Source organism: Felis catus, chromosome A3 (assembly GCF_018350175.1).
Source record: "Felis catus isolate Fca126 chromosome A3, F.catus_Fca126_mat1.0, whole genome shotgun sequence".
In the NCBI taxonomy this organism is placed as follows: domain Eukaryota; kingdom Metazoa; phylum Chordata; class Mammalia; order Carnivora; family Felidae; genus Felis; species Felis catus.
In genome coordinates this window covers 4,980,613-5,004,379 of record NC_058370.1, presented here as the reverse complement: position 1 = coordinate 5,004,379, position 23,767 = coordinate 4,980,613, and the positions used below count along the sequence as shown (strand labels likewise).

General features: G+C 42.8%; 1 protein-coding gene across 5 annotated transcripts in view; it reads left to right on the top strand.

Annotated features, from left to right (window-relative positions):
• Positions 1–23,767, top strand: part of RAB22A (RAB22A, member RAS oncogene family) — a 66,306-nt gene that overhangs the window by 303 nt on the left and 42,236 nt on the right. For all 5 annotated transcript variants that reach the window (XM_045053452.1, XM_011280764.4, XM_011280763.4 and 2 more), the window contains exon 2: positions 814–893. In XM_045053452.1, coding sequence (XP_044909387.1) covers positions 814–893 — 80 coding nt within the window. The remainder of the gene's footprint in view (positions 1–813; positions 894–23,767) is intronic.

Below are 23,767 nucleotides of genomic sequence, written 5' to 3'. Positions count from 1 at the left end.
GGTCCTCCTGGCCGGAGGGACCCTCTGCCGTGTTCCTCCCTGGAGCCCAAGGACTCCTCCCGCCCCCAGAGGGTGAGGAGCCTTCCCTGCCTCTCCGTTGCATCTAGGTTGAGAGCAGCTCCCAAATAGTTTCCTACTAAGGTACTAGTTAGAAGTTGGCCAAGTCTTCCAGAGTGAAACCAATAGCAGGTCTTCAGGTTTTACAAGCAGTGTCCTCTCCTTTCTCGTTTGTTTGGAGTTTTTGAACCTGTGGGATCACCCCCCCCCCCCCTTCTCGCAGAGTTACTTTCTTGGGGGAAAGTTCAGATCACGAAACTCCAAGAACTAGTTGGAAGCTTCAGCTTCCTGCCTTGTCAGGGCAGCTTTGCCTCTTGAGATCCCGCTTTGCGCAGTGAATGCTCTCTTGCCTGAGTTGCTGCTTTAGAGAGTGAAAGGGATTCCAATAACTAGCCTTCCCCCTTCCCAAATAGGGTGGGGCTGTGATTTATCAGGGATTACTCAGAAGGAATTCAAGAGTTCATAGTTTACTTATACACGTTAACAAGAGAGTTTGTCACTTTTCACACTAAGCAGCAACTTTGGGTTTTTCACAAGATTCTAATGGCTCCTAAAAACTGCAAAACCCCTCTCCTGCAGTGCATTTTGAAATCTAATTACTCCCGCTGGATGTTTATGAAAACCTTCTTTGTGTCTCTTAACTTCTGAAACTTAGCATGTACAGTGATTTTTCTGAAATCCTGAACCCATGGCCCAATGTAGTTTTCGCTGTCGGCAAGCAAGGAGATTTATTTGTGTGTCTCCCTTCTCTTTCAGGATACAGGTGTAGGTAAATCGAGCATCGTATGGCGGTTCGTGGAAGACAGTTTTGATCCGAACATCAACCCAACAATAGGGTAAGAGATTAAATCTGTTGAATATGTAGCTAAAGGTGTATTGGAAGTCCTTCCAAATTAAAAAGTGTGTTACGGGAGAGGGAGTGGGTATGCGTTCACCGGTGGCAGTCTCCATCATCTCTGGAAGGACTTGAAAGTACAGTGAGGACCGGTGTGTTTTGGGAAAGTTGTCTTTTGATTTGTAAGGTGAACACTTCAAACTAAAAATACAAGTTAAAGTTTCAGGTAGAGTGTACTTCAGTCTGTAAATATGAACGACAATTACATCTTGAAATAAAGCAGAAGAAAAGAGGTCCTGGTAATACTCTTTCAGGGACATCAACCGAAAGATACTTAGATGGTTTTAGTTCTTTTCCTGAAAAGTGGGAGGCATCTGTCAGACTGGGAGGGCTGGCACATGGGTAAGTGGACGCCCAGGACAGCACTTCTGGCCGCGTCACCACTGCTCCTGTCTCCTCATACATTCCTGCGCAAGTAGGAATCATGAATTAATACATTAATGTTGAAATGGCAGGTTTTTCCTGGTGTCTGGTTCTTTGGGTAAGTGAAACTGACTGGCTATATAGGTTTTTGACTGTGAGAAAACCTTTCAGGGTAACTAAGTATTGTAATACTAAGACTTTTGCTGCGAGAAGTTGTGTCTTACAGGTTTTACTACTGTGCATGGCTTATAAAATTAAATAGCTGCTATGCTATTTTTATTGCAAACCCCCAATCAAATGGTATCTTCCATTTAAAGAAACATTCAGTGCTCCTGCAGAAACAGTTTACAACGTACACAATCCCGTTTGCGGGCATGGAGGTGAAACCACCACTATCGTTCTGAAATTAAAATGCCTTTCTGTATCCTTCAAGAAAGAACTGCGTATGTGCACTTGTGTAAAACGTGACCTCATCCGCCTTCGGGCCTGCCTGTTGCTACCTGCCTGAGAAAGCGAAGTGACAGGAAGTGATAGCAAGTAGTGCTGGTGACTCAGTGCGTGACACATTTCACACCAGGTCAGAGCTGGAAACACGGCTCTGGAATACGCAGACACCACCTTGGTGAAAAGTGCTCTCTCAGACGAGGAGACACAACAGGAGGGGTATGGTTCCGGTGGTGGTGATGAGGCCAGCAGCCCCGTCCTGGGCGTCCACTTCCCCAGGCTGGCAGACGCTGGGGTTCCCCACCTTGACTCCCGCTCTCTTCACCAGGGGGGTCTTGGCTCACATTTCACAGGCAAGAGGAAGATGAGGTTTTCCCTTCATTTCCTTCCACTTGTCCCGGTTTCTTTTCTCTCGGCCTCCGCAGGTATCTTCCTCCTTTTGTGACCAACTCCCCTCACACCTGAGCCCTGGAGCCCCCTCATCACCACTTGTCCCTTTCTTCTTCCCGCGCCCCGCCTCCTTGTCACGGCCTGCAAACGTGTCCCCGACTCACCTGCTGTCCTAAGACCATACCATTTTTCAAGCCTGCCGTGCCGGTGGCGGGAACTCCTGGAAGAGAGGTTGCTGCTGCCTCAACTGCTGTTCCCTCTTGGACCTACTGTTGTCTCCATTCCACCCCCAGCATCCCACTAAAACCACCTTCCCTCCGTACTGGTTTCCATCGAGTTGACAAAAACAAGAAACAAGGGCTTTTTTTTTTTTTTATCCATTGAGCGCTTTCTATATGCCACATGCTGGACTGGGTGTTGGTAATTTAAGCCAGGGGTCAGCAGACTGGACCTTTGGCCTCCCTGCTGTTTTTATAGATAAAACTTTACCGAATCACAGTTGTACTTACGCACATACTGTGTCCACTGCTCTCTGGCTACAATGGTAGAGTTGAATAGTTGTGACTGAGGTCCTGTAGCCCAGAAAGTTGAAAATATACGCTGTTTGGCCCTTCTCAGAAAGTTGGCCAACCCCTAATGTAGATAGAATCGGTTCCTGCCCTGGTGGACCTTCCCTACAAGGAGGAAAGAGATACATCCTAAAACTAACGTGCAGGAAATGATTTATTGGACCTTTATCTGTGCTACAAAAGAGAAACATGGGAGTGTGCTGAGAGCACGATAGGTAACAGGGGCTTGGCCAAACATAAAGGAATGGCTGATTCTTGAGGGAAACAGTGGAGGTGTAAAGCATCTGGAAGCCCTGTTTAAAAATTGGAAGATGAGGGGCGCCTGGGTGGCGCAGTCGGTTAAGCGTCTGACTTCAGCCAGGTCACGATCTCGCGGTCCGTGAGTTCGAGCCCCGCGTCAGGCTCTGGGCTGATGGCTCGGAGCCTGGAGCCTGTTTCCAATTCTGTGTCTCCCTCTCTCTCTGACTCTCCCCCGTTCATGCTCTGTCTCTCTCTGTCCCAAAAATAAATAAAAAACGTTGAAAAAAAATTAAAAAAAAAAATTTGGAAGATGAGTGGATTACGCAGTCTTTAATTTTAGCTGTGTTGGAGGGTGCATGGTAGTACCTCATTCTGGTTTTAATTTCCATTTCCCAAAGATGGACGGAGGGCATAGGTGCAGAGGGAGGTAGGAGGGGCAGAATGTCTAAATTCCCATTTTCCACAGAAAGCTCCAATTTAAGTCCAGGCCTGATGGCTCCTAGGGCCCATGCTTCCCCTCACCCCACCCTGTATGACATATGTGGCCATTAGGGAAGGCCCATGAGTATGGGAGGAGTGAGGGCCTTAGGAAGAGGGATGGCTACCAAGTTCTGCAGGGGACGAGGTCCAAATCACGGGTTGGAAATATGGGCCTGGCCCTAAGGGGAAGCCTGGAGAAGTTGACTTGAGATTACAGTGCACAGGTGAAGTTGAGTTGTGGGGGGGGATGAGAGCGCTCGTGGGAAACGTGGGGAGCAGGACACAGCTGGGGAAGACCTACGTTTGCAAAACAAGCGTTGGGGGGTGGGAGAGGAGAAGACAACAAGGGAGCATGATCACGGAGGAAGAGAACTAGGGAAGATAAGGGTTGCCCTCCAGCGCGCCAACACCTGGTAAGTGGTGTTGGAGCCTCCCCTGAACTCCAGGACCTGGCCACCCCCCGTTCTCCCGCCTCATAGTTGCTGCCGTCCCCCCTGCCACTCACTTCCCTCAACGCCAACAACTAGTTAACTTCCACACTTCAAAAACTTTCTTCTTAAACTTTTGATTACAGTTTCTTTTAAAGAGCAAAGGTGTTTTTTGATCAAGTCCAGTGTATCAATTATTTTTATAGTTCATGTTTTTTGTGTCTTACGCATCCATCCAAAATCATCAAGATTTTCTCCTATGCTTTTGTTTAGAGTTCTTACGCCTTTATGTTTGAAATCTTAGTTTGTGACTTAATTCTACTAGCTGTAGTTTACTGTGCGAAGGAAGTCAAGGATCATTTTTTCCCATGTGTCAGTCTAGTCATTATAGCAACATTTGTTAATGATGAATTCTGCATTTATTTAATTAAATTACCTTGGCGCCTCTGTCAAAAATTAGTATGTATGTGTGGGTCCATTTCTGTTGCATGGACCCATTTGTGTATCGTAGTGCTAGTACGATACGTGGCCCTGGTTGCTGTAGATTTGTAGACATCTTGAAATCTGCAAATGTTGAAATCAGGCAGTGTATGGCCATTGTATTCATATTTTTAAAAATCTGTTTGACTCCTCTCAGTCCTTTATATTTCTATTTGAACTTTAGAATCGTAATGCCCAATTTGTGAAGAAAAGAAAAACAAAAAAACCCTGAAATTTTCATTGGGAATATAGCTAATCTACTGAATAATTTGGAGACAGTCGACATCTTAACAATATTGTGTCTTCTTATCTGTAAACATGGCATAATTGTGCACTAATTTATTTCTGATTTCTGTCCACAAAGTTTTTTAGTTGTCAGTGTGCAGGCTTTGCACATATTTTGTTAAATTTTTCCCAAGTAGTTTGTTTTTATGATTAGCAGATGGAATTTTTTTTATTTCAGTTTTTATTTATTTATTTTGAGAGAGAGAGAGAGAGAGGGCACGTGAGAGCAAGCACACGAGCAGGGGTGGGGCAGAGAGAGAAGGAGAGATGGGGGGGGGGGGGAGAGAGAATCCCAAGCAAACTCATGCTCAGCATGGAGCCAAACGCGAGGCTCAAGCTCATGACTGAGATCATGACCTGAGCTGAACTCAAGAGTCAGCCGCGGGACGCCTGGGTAGCTCAATCCGTTGAGCCTCCAACTCAGCTCAGGTCGTGAACTTGTGATTCGTGAGTTTGAGCCCCATGTCGGGCTCTGTGCTGACAACTCAGAGCCTGGAGCCTGCTTTGGATTCTGTGTCTCCCTCTCCCTCTGTTCCTCCCTTCCCCCGCCCCCCCCCCCCCATACTTTGTCTCTCAAAGATTAAAAAAAAAAAAAAAAGTCAGTGCTTAACCAACTGAGCCACCCAGCTGCCCCTAATTTCAATTTATTTTTAATGTAATTTATTGTCAATTTGGCTAACATACAGTGTGTAAAGTGTGCTCTTGGTTTTGGGGGTAGTTTCCTGGAATCTCAATTTTTTTTAATGTTTTTATTTTTGAGAGGGAGGGTGGGAGCATGAGTGGGGGAGGGGCAGAAAGAGAGGGAGACAGAGGATCTGAAGCAGGTTCCACACTGTCACTGCAGGGCCCACTGTGGGGCTTGGACTCATGAACCGCGAGGTTATGACTTGAGCCAAAGTCAGCCGCTTAACCGACTGAGCCACGCAGGCACCGCCCTAAATTCAATTTTTAATTGTTTGTTGCTGAAATATAGAATAAATTTTATTTATGTGTGTTGGCCTTGTATCTTGTGACTTCCTAAATTTACTTAGTTCAGGCACTTTTTTCATAGATGCTTTGGGATTTTCTTAGGTGTACAATCATGTCCTAGGTAATAGACTGTTTTACCTCTTCCATTCCAATCGGTATGTCTTTTATTTTTTATTTTATTTTATTTTTTTATTTATTTATTTTTTTGCTTGCCATATTACATTTGCTGAGACCTCCAGTACTTTGTTGAGAAGTGGTAAGAGCAGATGTCTTTACCTTATTCCCGATCTTGGGGTGGGAAACATTGGATCTTTTACCATTAAGTTAGATGGTTAGGCCCTAGGTTTTTTTATAGGTGCCCACTGTCAGGTTGAAAAGAAAATGTTCTCATCTATCCCTAAATCAGTGAGATCTTTCATCAGGAATTATGTTGAATTCTGTCAGGGGGTTTTGTTTTGTGTTTTGTTTTTACATGTTTTGAACTGTTCTTATTTTCTTTTTTAGTCTTAAAATAGTGGATAACAACAATCTATACTAAAATATTAAATGTGTTCCTAGGAAAAATTTCACTTGGTTATTGTGCGTTATTTAATACATTATTGGGTTTGGGGGCACCCGGATGGCTCCGCCGGTTAGGCGTCCAACTTCAGCTCAGGTCATGATCTCATGGTTCATGAGTTCGAGCCCCACATGGGGCTCACTGCTGGCTGCCCATCCCCCACTCATTCTCTCTCCATCTCTCACCCCCCGCCCCAAAATACATTATTGGGTTTGATTTATTAAAATTTTGCTAAGGGTTTTTGCCTCTATGAAGTGAAGAATTATCTGTAGTTTTCTATAATGTCTTTTTCTTGTTTTGGTATCAGGGCTTCATAAAATAAGTTGGGAAATGTTTTCTCCTTTTCTACTTTTTTGCAAGGGTTTATGTAGAAGTGGTGTTATTTCTTCCTTAAAGGTTTGGCGTGATTCACAAATGAAGCCATCTGAGTAAGGAGTTTTCTTTGTCAGAGAAATTAACTACAGGGGCGCCTGGCTGGCTCAGTTAAGCATCTAACTCTTAATCTCCACTCAGGTCCTGATCTCACGGTTTGTGAGTTGGAGCCCTGCGTTGGGCTCTGTGCTGTCAGCTCGAAGCCTGCTTAAGATTCTCTCTCCCTCCCTCCCTCTCTCTGCCCCTCCTCACCTCTCTCTCTCTCTCAAACATTTTTTAATTATTAAAAACAAAATTTTAACAACAGATTAAATTTCTTTAGTAGATACAGGTGTATTCATTTCTTCCCAAGTAAGCTTTGGTAGTTTGTGTTTTTCAGTGAATTTGTCTGTTGTATCTATTTCTTAATTTGTTGACATAAAATTCATTTAAAACATTTTATTATCGTTTTAATATCTTTAGGATCTGTCCAGTTTACTAATTTTAATGATCTTTTCAAAGAACCAGCCTATTACATTAATATTTCTGTATTTTCTATTTCATTTATTTTTGCTTTTATCTTTGGGTTTCCTTTTTTTTCCTCATTTGCTTATTTTGGCTAATTCTTTTTTTTTTTTTAAGTTTTTTAACCTGGAAGTTTACAATATTGATTTTTAGGGCTTTTTTTTTTTTTTTTTTTTTTTTTTTTTCATTATATGAGCATTCAGAACTGTAAATTGGGGCGCCTGGGTGGCTCAGTCAGTTAAGCATCCGACTTCAGCTCGGGTCATGATCTCATGCTCCATGAGTTCGAGCCCCACATCAGGCTCTGTGCTGACAGCTCAGAGCCTGGAGCCTGCTTTGGATTCTGTGTCTCCCTCTCTCTCTGCCCCTCCCCGGCTCATGCTCTGTCTCTCTCTGTCTCAAAAATAAAATAAAAACATTAAAAAAAATTTTTTTTTAATTAAAAAAAAAAAAGAACTGTAAATTTTCCTGTAAGAACTGGTTTAAGTGAATCCCACAGATTTTGATACACTGTATTTTCATTTTCATTTAGTTCAGAGTATTTATTTCCCTTGTGATTTGCTTGACCTGTTGGTTGTTGAGAAGTAGCCCCTAACCTCTAATTATTAGGGATTTTCCCAAAATTTTTCGATTATTGATTTCTAGTTTAAATCTATTGTGGTCAGAAAATGTATTCACTATTATTTCAAACCTTTTACATTTGACATTTGTTTTATGGTCTAGAATATGGTCTTCGCGAATGTTCATGTGCACGAGAAAAAAATGTGTTCTATAAATGTTAGCTTGGTTAACAGCACTGTTTATGTCTTTATCTTTACTGTTTTCCCCCCCTCTCATTTGCAGTGACAGGAGTGTTTGAAATCCAACCCGAATTGAGAATTTGTCTATTTCTCTTTTGTTCAATTTAATCAATTTTTGTTCATGTATTTTGAAGCTCTTAGATTGAGTGTTTCCACGTGTCGCATTATTTTTCTTGATAACTTGACCCCCTCACCATCATAAAACATCTTTTTCCCTGGTAATAGCCCTGATTCTGAATTTTACTGTAGAAATTAATACAGGCTCTTCAGCTCTCTGTTGATTAGTGTTTGCGTATCTTTTCCCATCCATTTACATTTAACCCGTTTATATCATCTATTTGAAGGAGGTTTCTTGTAGACAGCATTATGGGTCCTGCTTTTAAGCTTAATCTGACAGTCTCTACTTTTAAATTGGAGTGTTTAGACCTTTACTGTCCAGCACAGTTGCCAAAGCCACATGTGGCTATTTGAATTTAAGTTAATATTAAAAATTTAGTTCCTCAGTCATACAAGCTATCTTTCAGTTCTCATGAAAAGAAGCTATGTTGCATAATACTGATTTGCACCATTTTGGGGGCACCTGGGTGGCTCAACCAGTTAGGCGTCTGACTTGGGCTCAGGTCCTGATCTCACCGTTCGTGGATTTGAGCTCCACATCGGGCTCTCTGCTCTCAGCCAGCACAGAGCCCGCTTCAGATCCTCTGTTCCCTTCTCTCTCTGCCCCTCCCCCACTTGCATTCTCTCAAAAATAAAATAAATATTTAAAAAGACAAACCATTTTTACTTATTTGAAAAGAAAAAAACATTTTTATTTATTGTAACTATCAATATGGTTTGGCTTAAACCTACCATCCTGCTGTATTTTCCTATTTGGCCCATGTTAATGATTCCATTTCAACTCCACTATCTGCTTGTTAGCTCTGTTTCTTTGTTTTTTATTTTGGTGGTTGCACTAGGATTTACAACGTACTTCTTTTTCAGTCCACCTTCAAATAATACACAATTTTCACATATGGTATAAGAACCTTACAAGAATATACTTTCATTTTCCCTCTTGTGCTTTGTGCTATTACTGTGATATGTTTCACTCTTCACTCCTGCATCTTACAAGATTCGTAATATGCTTTTTTTTTTTTTTGGCCTCAGTCAGAATGGATCAACCATCCTTTAAAGAGACTGTTGGTCTTTTTTTCTGGGTCCTTATGCCAATATCACAGTTTTTTTCACTTCTGTATCTTTGTAATGAGTCTTAATGTCCAATGATGTGGCCTTGTGTTGTTCTTCAAGAATGTCTTGCCTTGCATTTCCATTTAAACATTAAAAAATCGTCTTGTCCATTCTCACACATACCAACATGTTAATCTCCACTGTTTCTGATTGGCATTCCACTGAATTTATAGATCAGTTTGGAAAGAAATGACATTTTTATGATATTGAATTTTCTAATATATGAACCTTGATTATTCTTCCATTTATTAGACAAGCTTCTTTATTTTCTCTCAGTATTTTTTCTACTTCTCTATATAGTGGACTTGCACATTTTTCATTATATTTATTCTAAGGGTTTGATGTTCCAAAGCAATTTTATGCTGTTAATATACTACATGGTACTGTTTTGAAATGTACTTATTTCTAATCTTAAACTTTTTATTTCTTTTTTTATTGAATTGAGTAGGATCTCCAGTACAATATTGAATAGAAATGTGGTCCTGGGTATCCTTATTCTAATCTTAGGGGGAAAGCTTTCACTGTCATACTATTAAATGTATCTGCTATAGGTTTTTTGTTATTTGAGTGTTGTTGTTGTTTTTTTTTGTCCATGCGCCTTATCACATTACAGAGTGTCCTTCTTTACATCATTTGGGATTTTTTTTTTCTTTTTTTACGTGAACAAGTGTGGGGTTTATCAAAAGATTTTTGTACATCTACTGGATCAGTCATGTAATTATTCTCTTTTATGCTGTTAATGTGGTAAATTACACTGCTGAATTTTCTTGGAATAGATCCACTTAGATCATGATGTATTATTCTTTTTATATATCACTGGCTTTAGTTCGCTATTTTTTGGGCTTTTTGTGTATGTTTCAGTAAGATTGTCATGTAATAATTTTGTGATGTGCGTGTCAAGTTTGGTGTCAGGGTTTTGCTTCTCTTACAAAATGAGTTGGGATACTCTTCTACGGAAGAGTTTGTATAAAATTGCTCTTAGTTTTTAAGTGATTAGTAAAATTCATCAGTAATGCCATCTGGGCTTCTAGGCATCCTTGTGGAGTGGAGTTTAAGGAGCCAATTTCTTTTCAGAGTTGTAAGATTATTCATTTACACATTATCTATTTCTTCTTGTATTGGTTTTGATATTGGAGTCTTGGGGGTTTTTTAAGGATTTTGGCTCTTCCATAAACTTTTTCCAATTCGCATAAAGATGTTAAGATTCTAAACTGATACCCCTTTTACATTTCTGACATGAGTTTTGCCCTTGATCGGCTCTACACTATGTCCACTTTGTAATTCATTAATTTCTGCTCGTATCTTGATTGTTTCTGTCCTATTCAACGTGCTGCTCTTTTCTAACGTCTTGAGGTAGATGATTATATCATTGATTCTCAGTCCCTATTTTTTTCATGCCCGCAAGACGGGGAGGGGCAGAGAGAGACCATCCCCAGCAGGGATTCCGATATGGACCTCAGTCTCATGAACTGTGAGATCACCACCGGAGCCAAAATCAGGAGTTGGGCATTCAACCGACTGAGCCACCCAGGCACCCCAGTTGTAGCGATTACATTTTGAAACCTTAACCATAGCTCTTGCTGATTCCAACAAGTTTTTGTATATCATAATTTGCTTATCATTCATTTCAAAATGTTTTTCACTTTCTGGTAAGATTACATCCTTGTGGGGGGGGGTTGGGTGCGGCACCTGGGAGGCTCAGTCGGTTGAGCTTCCGACTTCGGCTCAGGTCATGATCTCACAGTTCTTGAGATTGAGCCCCACATCAGGCTCTATGCTGACAGCTCAGAGCTTGGAGCCTGCTTCAGATTCTGTGTCTCCTCTCTCTCTTTCTCTCTGTCCCTCCCCAACTCACACTCTGTCTCTCTCAAAAATAAATAAACGTAAAAAAATAAAAAAACAAAAACAAAAAGATTACATCCTTGGGGCGGCTGGGTGGTTCAGTCGGTTAAGCTTCTGACATCGGCTCCGGTCATGATCTCACGGTTGATGGGTTTGAGCCCCGCATCAGGCTCTCTGCTGTCAGCATGGAACCCACCTTGGATTCTCTGTCCACACCCCTTCTCTCTGCCCCTCCCCTCCTTGTGTGTACACGCTTGCTTTCTCTCAAAAATAAACATTTTTTTTAAAAAAGATTACATCCTTTTTTTAAGTGTCATTTAGATGTGTTTCTCAATTTTCCAATATAAGGAAGTTCTCTAACTTTTTGTTAATGATTACTGACATAATTGTACTGAGGTGACAACGTAATTTTATGATTTAAGTCCTTTAAAATGTGATACAGTTTACTATGTGACACAGCATATGTCAATTTTAGCAACACGTATTCCATATGTGTTTGAAAAGTTTGCATACTGTGCACCTGTTAGGTGCTGTATTCTATGAATGGAATTAGGTCAAGTTCATTAATCATGTTGTTTATTCTTTCTGTTATCCTTGCTAGTTTTTTAGTCTATCTAAATCCAGCAGTTACTGAGAGAAGTGGATTAGAAACTCTCACCATGGTTATGTGTTTGTCTGTTTACCCTGTTCATTCTGTTTCATTTTATCAAAACATTAAGTACCTATAAATTTAGAATTTTATATCTTACTGGTAATGCAAACCTTCTAACATTCTGAAATGTACTCTTTTAAGTTCTAGGGTGCATTTTGCCTTGAAGTATAATTTCTTTTGGTTGGGAATTGCGTGCTGCATATTTTCTCATTCTTTTGTTTTTTAACCCTTCTGTATCTTTATATTTAAGGTGAGTCTCTTGTCAGCAGCTTATGATTTGATTCTGGTAATGTATCTGGTAGGGTGTATATAACCAACACCCTAATTAAACTCCAGAAATTTACATCACCTCAGAAAGTTCCTTCTGTGGGTCTCATTCCCCTAAGCAGCAGCTGTGGTGATCTCAGTCACTATGGATGAATTTGCCTGTTCTTGAATTTCACCTAAATGAAATAAATGGTGTCTAGTTTATTCTTCATAAAACAAATGTTTTGGAGATTCAGCTGTGTTGCTACATGTATTATAGTACTGCCTATTTTTTTAATTGGTGAGTGATGTTCTCATATGAATAGGTCACAATTTATCTCTTCGGGTTTTGGACCTCCAGATCGTTTCCAGGTTTTGGCTATTGTGACCATAGATACTGTGACCCTCTTTTACAAGTCTTCTTGCGCACATAGGTTTTCATTTCCCTTGGGTAAATAACTAGGCTTGGAATTTCTAGTTCACAGACTAGGTGGATGTATAATTTCATAAGAAGTTTGCAGACAGTTGTCTAACGTAGTTGTATCATTTTACCCTCCCACTATCAATCAATGTGTCGAATTCCAGCTGTTCTACATTCTCTCCTGTATTTGTCTGTCTTTTTAACATTAGTTGTCCTAGTGGAATCAAAATGGTATCTCACTGCACTCTTAATCTGCATTTCCGAGATGACGGATAATGTTACGTATCTTTGCGTGTGCTTTTTTGTCACTCGCCTGTCTTTTATGAAGCGATATTCAATATTCAGGTCTGTCGCCCATTTTCATTTACGGTTTGTTTTATTTTTTATTTTTTAATTTTTTTTAATGTTTATTTTTGAGAGAGAGACAGCATGAGCGAGGGAGGGGCAGAGAGAGGGAGAGAGGGACACACAGAATCTGAAGCAGGCTTCAGGCTCCAGGCTCTGAGCTCAGAGCCTGGAGCCTGACGTGGGGCTCAGACCCACAAACTGCAAAATCATGACCTGAGCCGAGGTCAGACACTTAACTAACTGAGCCCCCCGGGCGCCCTTGGAGTTTGTTTTAATTTCCTTAATGAGTTCTTCTGATAAGGAGGAGTTTTAATTTTGATAAAGTCCACGCTATCAATTTTGTCTTTTTTTATTTATTTAAAAAAAATGTTTTTAATGTTTATTTATTTTTGACAGAGACAGAGCATGGGTGGGGGAGGGGCAGAGAGAGAGGGAGACACAGAATCCCAAGCAGGCTCCAGGCTCTGAGCTGTCAGCACAGAGCCCGACGCGGGGCTCGAACTCACAGACCAGGAGATCATGACCTGAGCCAAAGTCAGCTGAACCGACTGAGCCACCCAGGTGCCCCTCAATTTTGTCTTATTTGATTCATGCTTATTTGGTCCTCTCTAAGAAAATTCTGCCTGTCCCAAAGTCTCCACAATATTCTTCTATATTTCCTTCATAGTTTTAGCTTTACATTGAGTTCTTTGGTCTATCTCAAATTAATTTCTCACCCTTTCTGTGGATCAGGAATCTGAGTGGCTTAGCTGGTAATGGTTCTAGCTCAGAGTCTTTCGTGGTGTTGCAGTCAGTTGGGGCCGCAGTCAAATGAAGGCTTGGCTGGGACTGAAGGATCTGCTTCCAAGATGGTGCCCTCACACAGCCATTGGCTGGAGGCCTCAGCTCCTCAGAACTCTGCCATGTGAGCCTCTCCATAGGGCCGCTTATATGTCCTCAGAACAAGGCCGCTAACTTTCCCCAGGACAGGCGAGCCACAAGAGAGCGAGGGGGAGTCTGCAGTATCTTTTATGACGCATTTAGGAGTCCCCTGCCATGGCTTCTGTTCATTAGAGGGGTGACCACATTACCCACCCCATATGTGCAGCACGCAGAATGGCGCTCCGCTCTTGAAGTGGGGGGGGGGGGGGGGGTGAAACAAAAACGGGAACATATTCTATAGCTGCCACAATTACATTAAGTGAACTTTACAACTGTGATCATCCCTGATGGGTCTGATTGTGAGCCAACATCTGAGAAATTCAAACTGAGAAAAACATTTTACTAAACAACAGGCTTGTAATCTTCAAAAGTCCAGAAAAGTCAAGGAAAGACTGAAAAACCGATCCAGGTTGAAGGAGGCTAAAGAGTCATGACCACTAGTTACAACATGTGACTTTGAACTGGATTTTTTACCCAAAACTCGATCACTGGGACAGTTGGCAAAACTCAGAAGGGTTCTGAGAAATGCATGGTGATGGTGTATCGTTAATTTCATGATTTTTAGGTTCGTTGTGCCAATGGAGGAGAATATTCGTGCTGTTAGGAAATGCCTGCTGACCTTCAGAGGTAATGAGGCAGCTTATTGTCACATGGTTCAGGATAAATAAATTCTGTGCTCCTAAGTTTTCTCTAAATTGAGGACTGTTTTAATTTTTTTTTTTTTTTTTTTTTTTTAGTGATGGTTAACTTACTGCAAGAAAGGCGTTAAAAAACAAGTGGCTTTTTTTTTTTTTTACTAATGTCATTGAAAGACAACTGGCTGTTTGGTGTAAAGAAAGCATGATTTGGCTCAGTCGGTTAAGCGGCCGACTTCGGCTCAGGTCATGATCTCGCGGTCCGTGAGTTCGAGCCCCTCGTCGGGCTCTGTGCTGACAGCTCAGAACCTGGAGCCTGTTTCGGATTCTGTGTCTCCCTCTCTCTGACCCTCCCCTGTTCATGCTCTGTCTCTCAATAATAAATAAACGTTAAAAAAAAAAAAAAGAAAAGAAAGAAAGCATGATTGACATTGTGCTCTCGGTGCTTCTTCGCCTTCCGCAGGCCCTCAGAGCCCAGGGCTCCTTCCTCTCCCCAGATGGGGACTCCTGACTTTGGCCAGCCGCCATACCTCACTCTGGGCCACTCCACCCCTCCACCTGAATGGCCCACCTAACTAGCACCTGTGACATTAAGCAGTTACATTAGGCAGGAAGACGAAGAGGAGCAAAAAAATTTCTTGTTATTGGGGCACCTGGGGGCTCAGTTGGTTGAGCATCTGACTTCGGCTCAGGTCATGGTCTCGCAGTTCGTGAGTTCAAGCCCTGCATCGGGCTCTGTGCTGACGGCTCGGAGCCTGGAGCCTGCTTTGGATTCTGTGTCTCCCTCTCTCTTCACCTCTCCCCTGCTCATGCTCTGTCTCTCAAAAATAAATAAATGTTTAAAAAAAAATTTTTTTTTAATTTCTTGTTATTTTACACACATACTGCCATATCCATTGCTGCTCATTCCTTCTTGGAGAAGTGAGTTTTCATCCGACGTCATTTCCTTTTGGCCTAAGAACTTTCTTAGTGTTTCATGTATTCCGGGCAACTGGCGACAGGGTCCCTCAGTTTTTGTTTATCAGAAGACGTCGTGCCTGTACTGTATTCTCACTTCTGAAGGATATTTTTGCTAGCTAAGAGATTTCTGGGTCGATTTTCGTTGTTACCGTCGTGTACCATAATGATTCGATACTTGTACCTATTGTGTGCAATAAGTTTAGTTAACACCCATCACCACACATAGTCACAAAAGCTTTTTTTCTTGAGATGAGAACTTTTAAGTTACTCTCTTAGCAACTCTAAATACACAATACGGTATCATTAACTATAGTGCCACGCTTTACGTTACATAGTCGAAATGGGTGAAGGTGGTCAAAAGGTACAAACTCCCCATTGTAAAGTAAGTCCTGGGGATTTAGTGTACAGATTTTTCTTTCATGATTTTAAATATGTTATTCTGTTATATTCTGGTCTCATGGTTTCTGTTGAGGGGCCTATAATCATCCTTAACTTTGTTACTCTGTATGTGATGAATCTTTTTATTTTGGGGCTGCTTTTAAGATCTGCTATCTTTTTTTTCTCTTTTTTTCAGCAGTTCACTATAATATGCTGGGTGCATAAAATACTCTGGATTCATTGGATCAGAGTTTCTTAGAATAGAAATTTGATTATTTGGGACATTTTCAGCCATTATTTTTATTTTATTTTATTTGAGAGAGAGAGCAAGTGAAGGGGCAGGGTTGGGGGGGGGGTGGGGGAACAGAATCCCAAGCAGGTTCTGTGCTGTCAGTGCAGAGCTCTATGCAGGGCTCAAACCCACCAACCATGAGATCGTGCCCTGAACCGAAATCAAGAGTTGAATGCTTAACCGACTGAGCCACCCAGGCCCCCCCCCAGCCATTATTTCTTTAAATGTTTTGTCTACCCCATTCTTTTGCTCTGCCTATGGGATTCCAGTTATATTAACCTGTTTGATATGATCTAACAGATGACTGAGTCCTGGGGCTTCTGAGTTTGTTTTGGTTTTTTTCCATCTTTTCCTTTGTGTCCTTAGGATCCTGTTATTTCTGATCTGTCTTTAAGTTCAAGTGATCCTTTCTTCTGTCTCTTAAGTACATCTAGTGTATATTTTTACTCAAATACTATCCTTAATTCTAGAGTTTCATAGGATTCTTTTTTATATTTTATATGCTTCGATTCCCCATCTGTTCACTCAATCTGATTCTTTTTCTTTAAGTCCTGACTATATTTATAATAGCCTCTTTTAGAGTGCCTGTCTGCTAATGCCAACATCTGGATCAGCTCAGGATCTATTGCTGTTCACTCTTTTCTCTTGACCTTGGGGCACGCAGCTTTGCATAGCTAGTATTTTTTTATTATATACTGGATACTGCAGAAGATAGGTTGCAGAGATCTTAGATTCTCTTATCTTCTGTTGAGGAGTGCTAAGTTCTGCTGGAGCAGACAGTGAGATTAGGGAGCTCTTACACTTGGTTACGATGGTTGTCTCGGAGTGTCGCCGTTAGCCTCATGGCAAATCCTTCTTCCCAGGATATCGTCTTTTCCTCTCAGGTACTGTTTGTGGGTTTTCATTCAGGGTGTTCTCTGGCCCCTGTGAGTTGGCAGGATTCAGACTCCCGGCTTTTTCCCAGCCTTCCGAGGGTTGCTATCCTTGGAATCTCCCCCGTGTGTGTGTGCGGTTCGGAGTCAGCTGTGGATTTGAGATGAGTGTATGTATAGATTCAAGGCTCTCCCCTCTGCAGCTCCTTCCTTTCTAGAACATTCCCACTCTATTTCCAGCCACAGCAGTGGCCTCGAATGAGGTCCTCTAGCCAGGAGCACTGGTTTCCCACTTGACCAGTTGATGGCGGTTATTCCGGTACAAGTTACCGGCACCACTGCTGGACTCGGAACTCCCCAACTAGACTTTTAATTTCAGTGTATATTTTACCTTTCGTATAGTTACTGATGTCTTTCTGTTTAAACTTATGGTTTTACGCTTTGCTTTTTATTTACCCTGCCCTATATTCTTTCGGATTGAATTTTGTTTTGTTTTGTTTTTAGTCCTATGTTTCTCCCTTCTGTTATCTTGGTAATTATACATTCCTTTATTATTCTTTAAGTGTTTACTCTAGAAATTACTTGATGCATCCTTGACTTATTTGAGTCTTAACATAAATTACTTTCACCACATTTTCCAACAATACAGGGGTCTCAAATCTAATTTCTCTGCTTCCTGCCTTGCATGCTCCTATAGTGTATTTTAATTCTAGATCTCACAAGACATTTATTATTGTTATACAGTGAACATTCCTGTTGATTTCTTCCATATGTCTACTGTCTCCATTGCTCTGCATTCCTGCTGCATTTCTGACCTTCCATCTGGGATCATTTACTTCGTTGTGAAGAACACTATTTTGTATTTGCTTTAGTATCCTCTTCTGGTACAGGGTTGTCTACCTGAAAATGTCTTAATTTTAATTTATCTTTTTTTTTTTAACTGAGCTTTTATTTACATGCAATGAAATGTGTAGTTCTGTGAATTTTTACCTTGTGTCTGTTCACGTACCATCGAGATACAGAATATTTCCGTTCCCTCAGACAGCGGCCTTCCTCGTATACCTACCCCGCCTCACCAGCATAACCACGTTCTGCCTTCTGTCACCGTAGAGTACGTGGGTGTTTTGTGAACTTCATGTAAACAGTCATATTACTTCTACTCATTCATGCTGCCTTCTTGTGCTCAACACGCTGTTATTGAGGTTTATCCATGTTCCTTTTTATTGCTGGCTAGTATCCTATTGTGTGAACGTCCCACAATTTGTTTATCCAGTCTCCTAGTGACGGACATTTAAATAGAGTCCAGTTTTGAGCTATTATGAATAAAGCGGCTGTGAATATCTGCATACAGTTCTTTTTGTGGGCATCTCCGTGTGTTACTCTTGGGCACATGCCTGAGGGTAGAGTTTCTGATTAATAGGCATGTTCGTTACCTGTCTTCGTGTAACACATTAATTACCCTTACACTTAGCAGCTTAAAAAAGAAAAAAAAAAAAAAAACACGAACATGCAGCATCTCTCACAGTTGTTGTGGGTCAGGAATTCGGGAGCAGCTTAGCGGGGTGATCCTGGCTCTTGGCCATGTAGACCCCTGCCTCCGACCGCTTGAGTGTCCTCACCACACAAGAGCCGTCATCCTCAGGATGAGGAGTCCGTGAGAGCCCGGGATGGAAGCTGCCGTCTCTTTATGACCACCTGTCATTTCCGTGACGTCCTCTTGGCCACACGGAGCCCTGTGCCCCGCGGGAGCGGCCCATGCAAGGACATCGGCGCCAGGAGTGAGGACCCCGAGGGCCGCCTGGGTGCTGGCTGCCGCGGCGGGTTGAAAGGCGTGTGTAACTTTTGAAGAAAGTGGTGTTTTCCTGCGTGGGCCCCCTCGCTCCCCCCCCTCCCCGCTGGCACTGTGTGAGCGCCCCGCAGGCCGCTCGGCCTCCCGACACCTGCTTTGAATCGACACCTGCTTTGAATCATAGGTCGGGATCGCTTCGGAGGTTCGCTTTCGCTGAGCATAGAATTCCCGGTTTTTCCTTACTGTCTCTTGGATGCCTCCGGAAACACGTGCCCCGTTCTCTCCCAGCTCCCTCCGCCTCCCCTGAGGTCAGGAGTCAGGCTTGCTTCTCTCTTGACTTCGTGTTCTTCCTCCGGGTGCCTCCCACGTTTCCCTTTCTCCTTTGGCCTTCCGCTGCCCCCCTTTGGTGTTCCAGGAGAGGCTCTCCTTGTATTTATCCTGCCTGGGTTCGTGGTACTTCGGGCACCTGTGGTGTGATGCCTTTCAAGTTGGACGGTTGTCAACCATTATCTCTTCAATACTGCTTTTGTTCCATTTTCTCTCCTCGTCTCTCACTGTCACGCGTCTGTTACTGTAGTCTAGAAGTTTCCATGTCGGTGTCCCATACTTCTCTGCATTTTCCTTCATTCTTTTCCTCATGCTTCCGTCTACGTATTTTTCCTCGTCCTTCATCCAGTTCGTTAATCACTTTTTCATCTAACTAATCCGATTTGAAGCCTGCTTAAAGAACCATGAAGTTCTTGACTTCAGTTAAAGTTCTAGTATATCCATTAAGGTTTGTTTTAGTTTCCCTTTTCTCTGCCGAAATTGTTAGTCTGGGTTTGAGTTTTTGGTTTTTAAATTTTATTTATTTACTTTAAGTAATCTCCACACCCGGCATAAGGCTCCAACTCACGACCCCGAAGTCAGGAGTTGCGTGCTCTCCCGGCAGAGCCAGCCAGGGACCCCTGGGTTTTTGTTTTCTTAAATGGGCTAGACATGGTTATTTTCAAGTCCATTTTTAATAACATAACGCAGTGGAAAGTGTTATGGGTTATTGGAGTTGGGTAATGGATTCTACTTTTGTGAGTGAGAATTTTCATAATAAAAGTTAAAAATAAGCATGTCTGATAACCAATCCATTCTCCAGATGACCTTCTCTTCATTGTCTTGATTGTTGATCACAGTGACTTATCCCCTCTTATGCACAGCATTTTTTAAATTGCATTCCAGACATTGTTTATTACAGTTTTATAAATAATTTGAGGCTCTAGTTCAGGGTCAGCAAACTTACGACCCAGGAGCCAAATCCAGTCACACCAGTTCGTGTACATACTGTTCATGGCCGCTCCTGCGCTACCGCGGGAAAGGTGACGAGACCGTGACCAGCAGAACCGCAAACATCGGCCTTTGACAGAAAAAGCTCACCGGCTCCTGCTCTACATGTTTTCCGCCAGACTCACAAATCCAGTCCCTACTTCCGCCTTCTGCTGCCTTCACCCCAAACCTAGGCCTCTGGACCTGGGTGACGGCTTACAGTTTCACAGCCTCCCTGCGGTGTTACCTCGTCCTGTCTTTGCGTGTATGATTCCAGCTACCTGAGCACGCTTACTGTAGAACACGCCTGTAGATGTTCCGCTTATCTCGTAACGTGTCCGTCACACTGTTTTCTCGTTGTGGGAGCTCTCCCTGAACACGGTCGCTTGGTCTCTGTTTTGCCAACTTGCCACTTGCTGCAGCGCTCTGTCCTCCGTTCTGCCAGATTTTACGAGGGTTTGCCTGCGCCTTGCCCTAGCCTGAGTCCTCGAAGGCTTTATTTCTCGGGCCTGACACGGAGTGGCCCTCTGGGTGTGTTTTTGAGGCCGTGACAGGAAAGGTGTCCTGCTCCCCTCGTCTGGCGCCCCAGAGCTCATTGCTTCCTCTTCAGAGGGGGACCTGGCTCTCTGAATCGAGCCCTTCTTTTCCTCTGTCTCCACAGTCTTCATCCACTCCTATTCACCCCAGACACACGACTTCCACCTGAAAAGCATTCTGTCGTTGGATCTGTGTTCATTTGTTAGCCTTTCAGGAAATGGCGCCGGTCTTCTTCCCTCTCACTGTCCATCCCGTCAGACCTCAAATCCAGGAGACGTCCTTGAGTCCTCCTTCATTTTTACACTTTATATTCAATCCATCTGTAAGTCTTGTTTGTTCTTGGTCTTAAAATACATTCATATCTTTACACTGCCCTTCATATCGTCTTAATTTGATAGTATCAATTGGATGGTCTTATTTTTCTTTAAAAATCTTTAGTGGCTTCCTATTACCCTGTGAGAATAATAACTAGAAACTTCACTGTGATTTTTATCACTTTTTCCTCTCTCACTGCACTGCGGCCACGGCCCTTTCCAAACACCTGTTCTCTCCTGCCTCGGGCCCTTGCACTTCCTGTTTTCCCCGTTTTGAAATGTTTTCTTCTTTCCCAATTTTCACATGGCTAGATCTTCTCACGTGTTAGGGTTTATCCGAGAGGTTTTTCCTACTGTCCGATCTCAAATTACCACTTCAATCACTATCACCACACGATGGTTTGATATCTTCATAGTAAGTAAAAATCTTTAATCGTTCATCTATTTATCTACCTATTTATTGTCAGCTCCTACCACACCAGTAGAAGTTCTGTGAGAGGAGAAACCTCATCTGAAAAGATCACAAATGGATCCCCAGTGCCTAACCCATAGTACTTGCTGAGTAAAAAGTTGTTCTTTAATTACAGGATTTCTGTAATTGTGTACTCTTACTGGCTTCTGCCCCATTATTCCACTGGAACCCCTGTTGGAGAGTTGAACGTCAACTTGTGAGTAGCCAGATATGAGCTACAGGTTGCTTTTTATTGTATTCGTTCTCTCTCGAAGTATCTGGCATTGTCTTGATACCCTTTTTTTTTTTTTCCTGCAAAGCCTCTGGCGTCCCGGGACACAGCTCTGATTCTCCTCCTCCCCACCTCTTGGGGTAGTCTTCTGTTTTGTTTCTCAGCCTCAGTGTCCGGATTCTGTCGGGCGCCGTGGGCGTAAGGGCTCAGTCCCACCAGGCCGCGGGCACTTCCCACGCCAGCTGCAAGTTGTGAGCACCCACACTTCTGCCCGACGTGGCCATCACCTCGAGAGTTCCCACAACCGCCCCCGCTTCAGGTCGGATAATTTGCCAGAACTGTTCACAGAACTCAGGAACACGCTTTACTTACGTCTACTGGTTTAGTATAAAGGACACAAACGAACGGCCAGATGAAGGGGTGCATAGGGCTGGAAGGGCCTCAAGCATAGGAGCTTCTTGTCCCGTGACGTTGGGATACGCCACTAACCCAGCGGCTCTTCGAACCCAATCGTTAAGGCGTTTTTACAGGGGTCTGATTACTAGGTGTGATTCGTTGAATCGCTGGGCACCGGTGATTAGCTCCACCTGCAGCCCCTCACAGCTCCCCAAGGTTGCGGGATGAGACTGAAAGTTCCAGCACTCTAGTCAGTATTTGGTCTTCGTGGCAACCGGCGCCTCCCTCCCCGGTCCCGGGACAGTGTCGGAGCCGCCAGGAGTCACCTCCTGAGAACTAAAGACACTCCTGTCACTTCAGAAATTCCAAGAGATTTAGGGTATTTGTATCAGAACCTGATGACAAAGACCAGATGTATGTTTCTCATTATACCTCATTCGCCTACGCCTCGTTGGCATCCCAGAAAGGGGGAAAAGAATGGAACGAAAGAAGTAATTCAAAAGATAAAGGGCAAGAACTTTCCAAGATTGATGAAAGTGACCAATATGTAAATACAAAAATATCTCTAAACTCTAACCAGGATAAATACAAAACAAACCGTAGCCTAGATACGCTGTAGTCAAACTGCTCAAAACCGAAGAGCGGATCTTAAAAGCGATCAGAGGGGGTATTAAAAAAACACAATCTATGTGGGAGAACGGCGATAAGAGTTATCACCGACTTCTCAACAGAAACACAAGAGGACGGAAGACAGTAGTGTGGCATCTTCAGGTTGGGGGGTGCCGAGAGGGGACCTGCCAAGCAAAAATTGTACATCCGGCGAAATTTCTTCTCAAAACTAAAGGTGAAATAAAGACGTTTTCAGACCAGACCCGGGCCAGAAGAAATGCTGAAAGAAATTGTAAAAAGACTACTGGCTTTAAAAATAACAATGACTATATTTATTTATAACATATGAAGAAGTGTAAGGCAGCAAGAATACAGTAGGTGGGAGGGGGATTCGTTGAATTACACCATCCTAGATCATAAGTTGTTCGTCAGATAGCATATTATGTGGAAATACGCCAAAATTTGCAGTCACATTATAATCTCTCGAGAAACCGTTGAATAAATGGTCACACAAAAAGAAAGAAAGCTAGAAATTCCATACAAGAGAAAAAACGAGAATGAAAAAAAAAAGTGATTTATCCAAAAGAAGGCAGAAAAGGAGCGAAGAGACAAATGCCAAAATGGGAAATACCGCCAGCCATCTAAATGATTGCATTAAATGTCGGGTTTCTTGTTCCTAGCATTTATATATTTTCTAGATGCCACAGAGTGTTCTACATTTCTGCGTACACTATCGTGTTTGTAGGTATGACCTCTGTGGCAGTTTTTTACCGTCTTTGTGCCTTCTTTTTTCTCTTTGTATTGGCTAGACGCTCCGGCCGGATGTTGGCTAGTAGTGGTGAGGGCGGGCAGCCACGCCTCGTCCGTAGAGCATGGCCACGGTTAGGATGGATGTGGACCAGCCAGAGCTTGATGCGTTGCTGGTGGGAGTGCACGCGATGCACCTGCTTTGAGGGACTCTCTTTTCAAGAAGTTAAACATGCATCTACCCTGTGACTCCACACATCCCCTCTTAGGTAGTTCCCCAAGAGAAGTTGACATACATCCCTCCAGAAAGACCTGTGCAACGTGTCTTATTCATAGAAGCCAAAAACTTGATATTTGGAGAATTTCCCAAATATCCCTCAACAGGAGAATGGGGAGAGTGGTGTCTCCATCAGCGGAATACCAAACAGCAATAAAGAATTAACTACCGCAGGGGCGCCTGGGTGGCGCAGTCGGTTAAGCGTCCGACTTCAGCCAGGTCACGATCTCGCGGTCCGTGAGTTCGAGCCCCGCGTCGGGCTCTGGGCTGATGGCTCAGAGCCTGGAGCCTGTTTCCGATTCTGTGTCTCCCTCTCTCTCTGCCCCTCCCCCGTTCATGCTCTGTCTCTCTCTGTCCCAAAAATAAATAAACGTTGGAAAAAAAAAATTTTAAAGAATTAACTACTGCATAATATAGATGGATTTCAAAATCATCGTTAAATGAAAGAAACTAGACAGAACAGAGTGTATTTTGTGATTTCATTGATAGA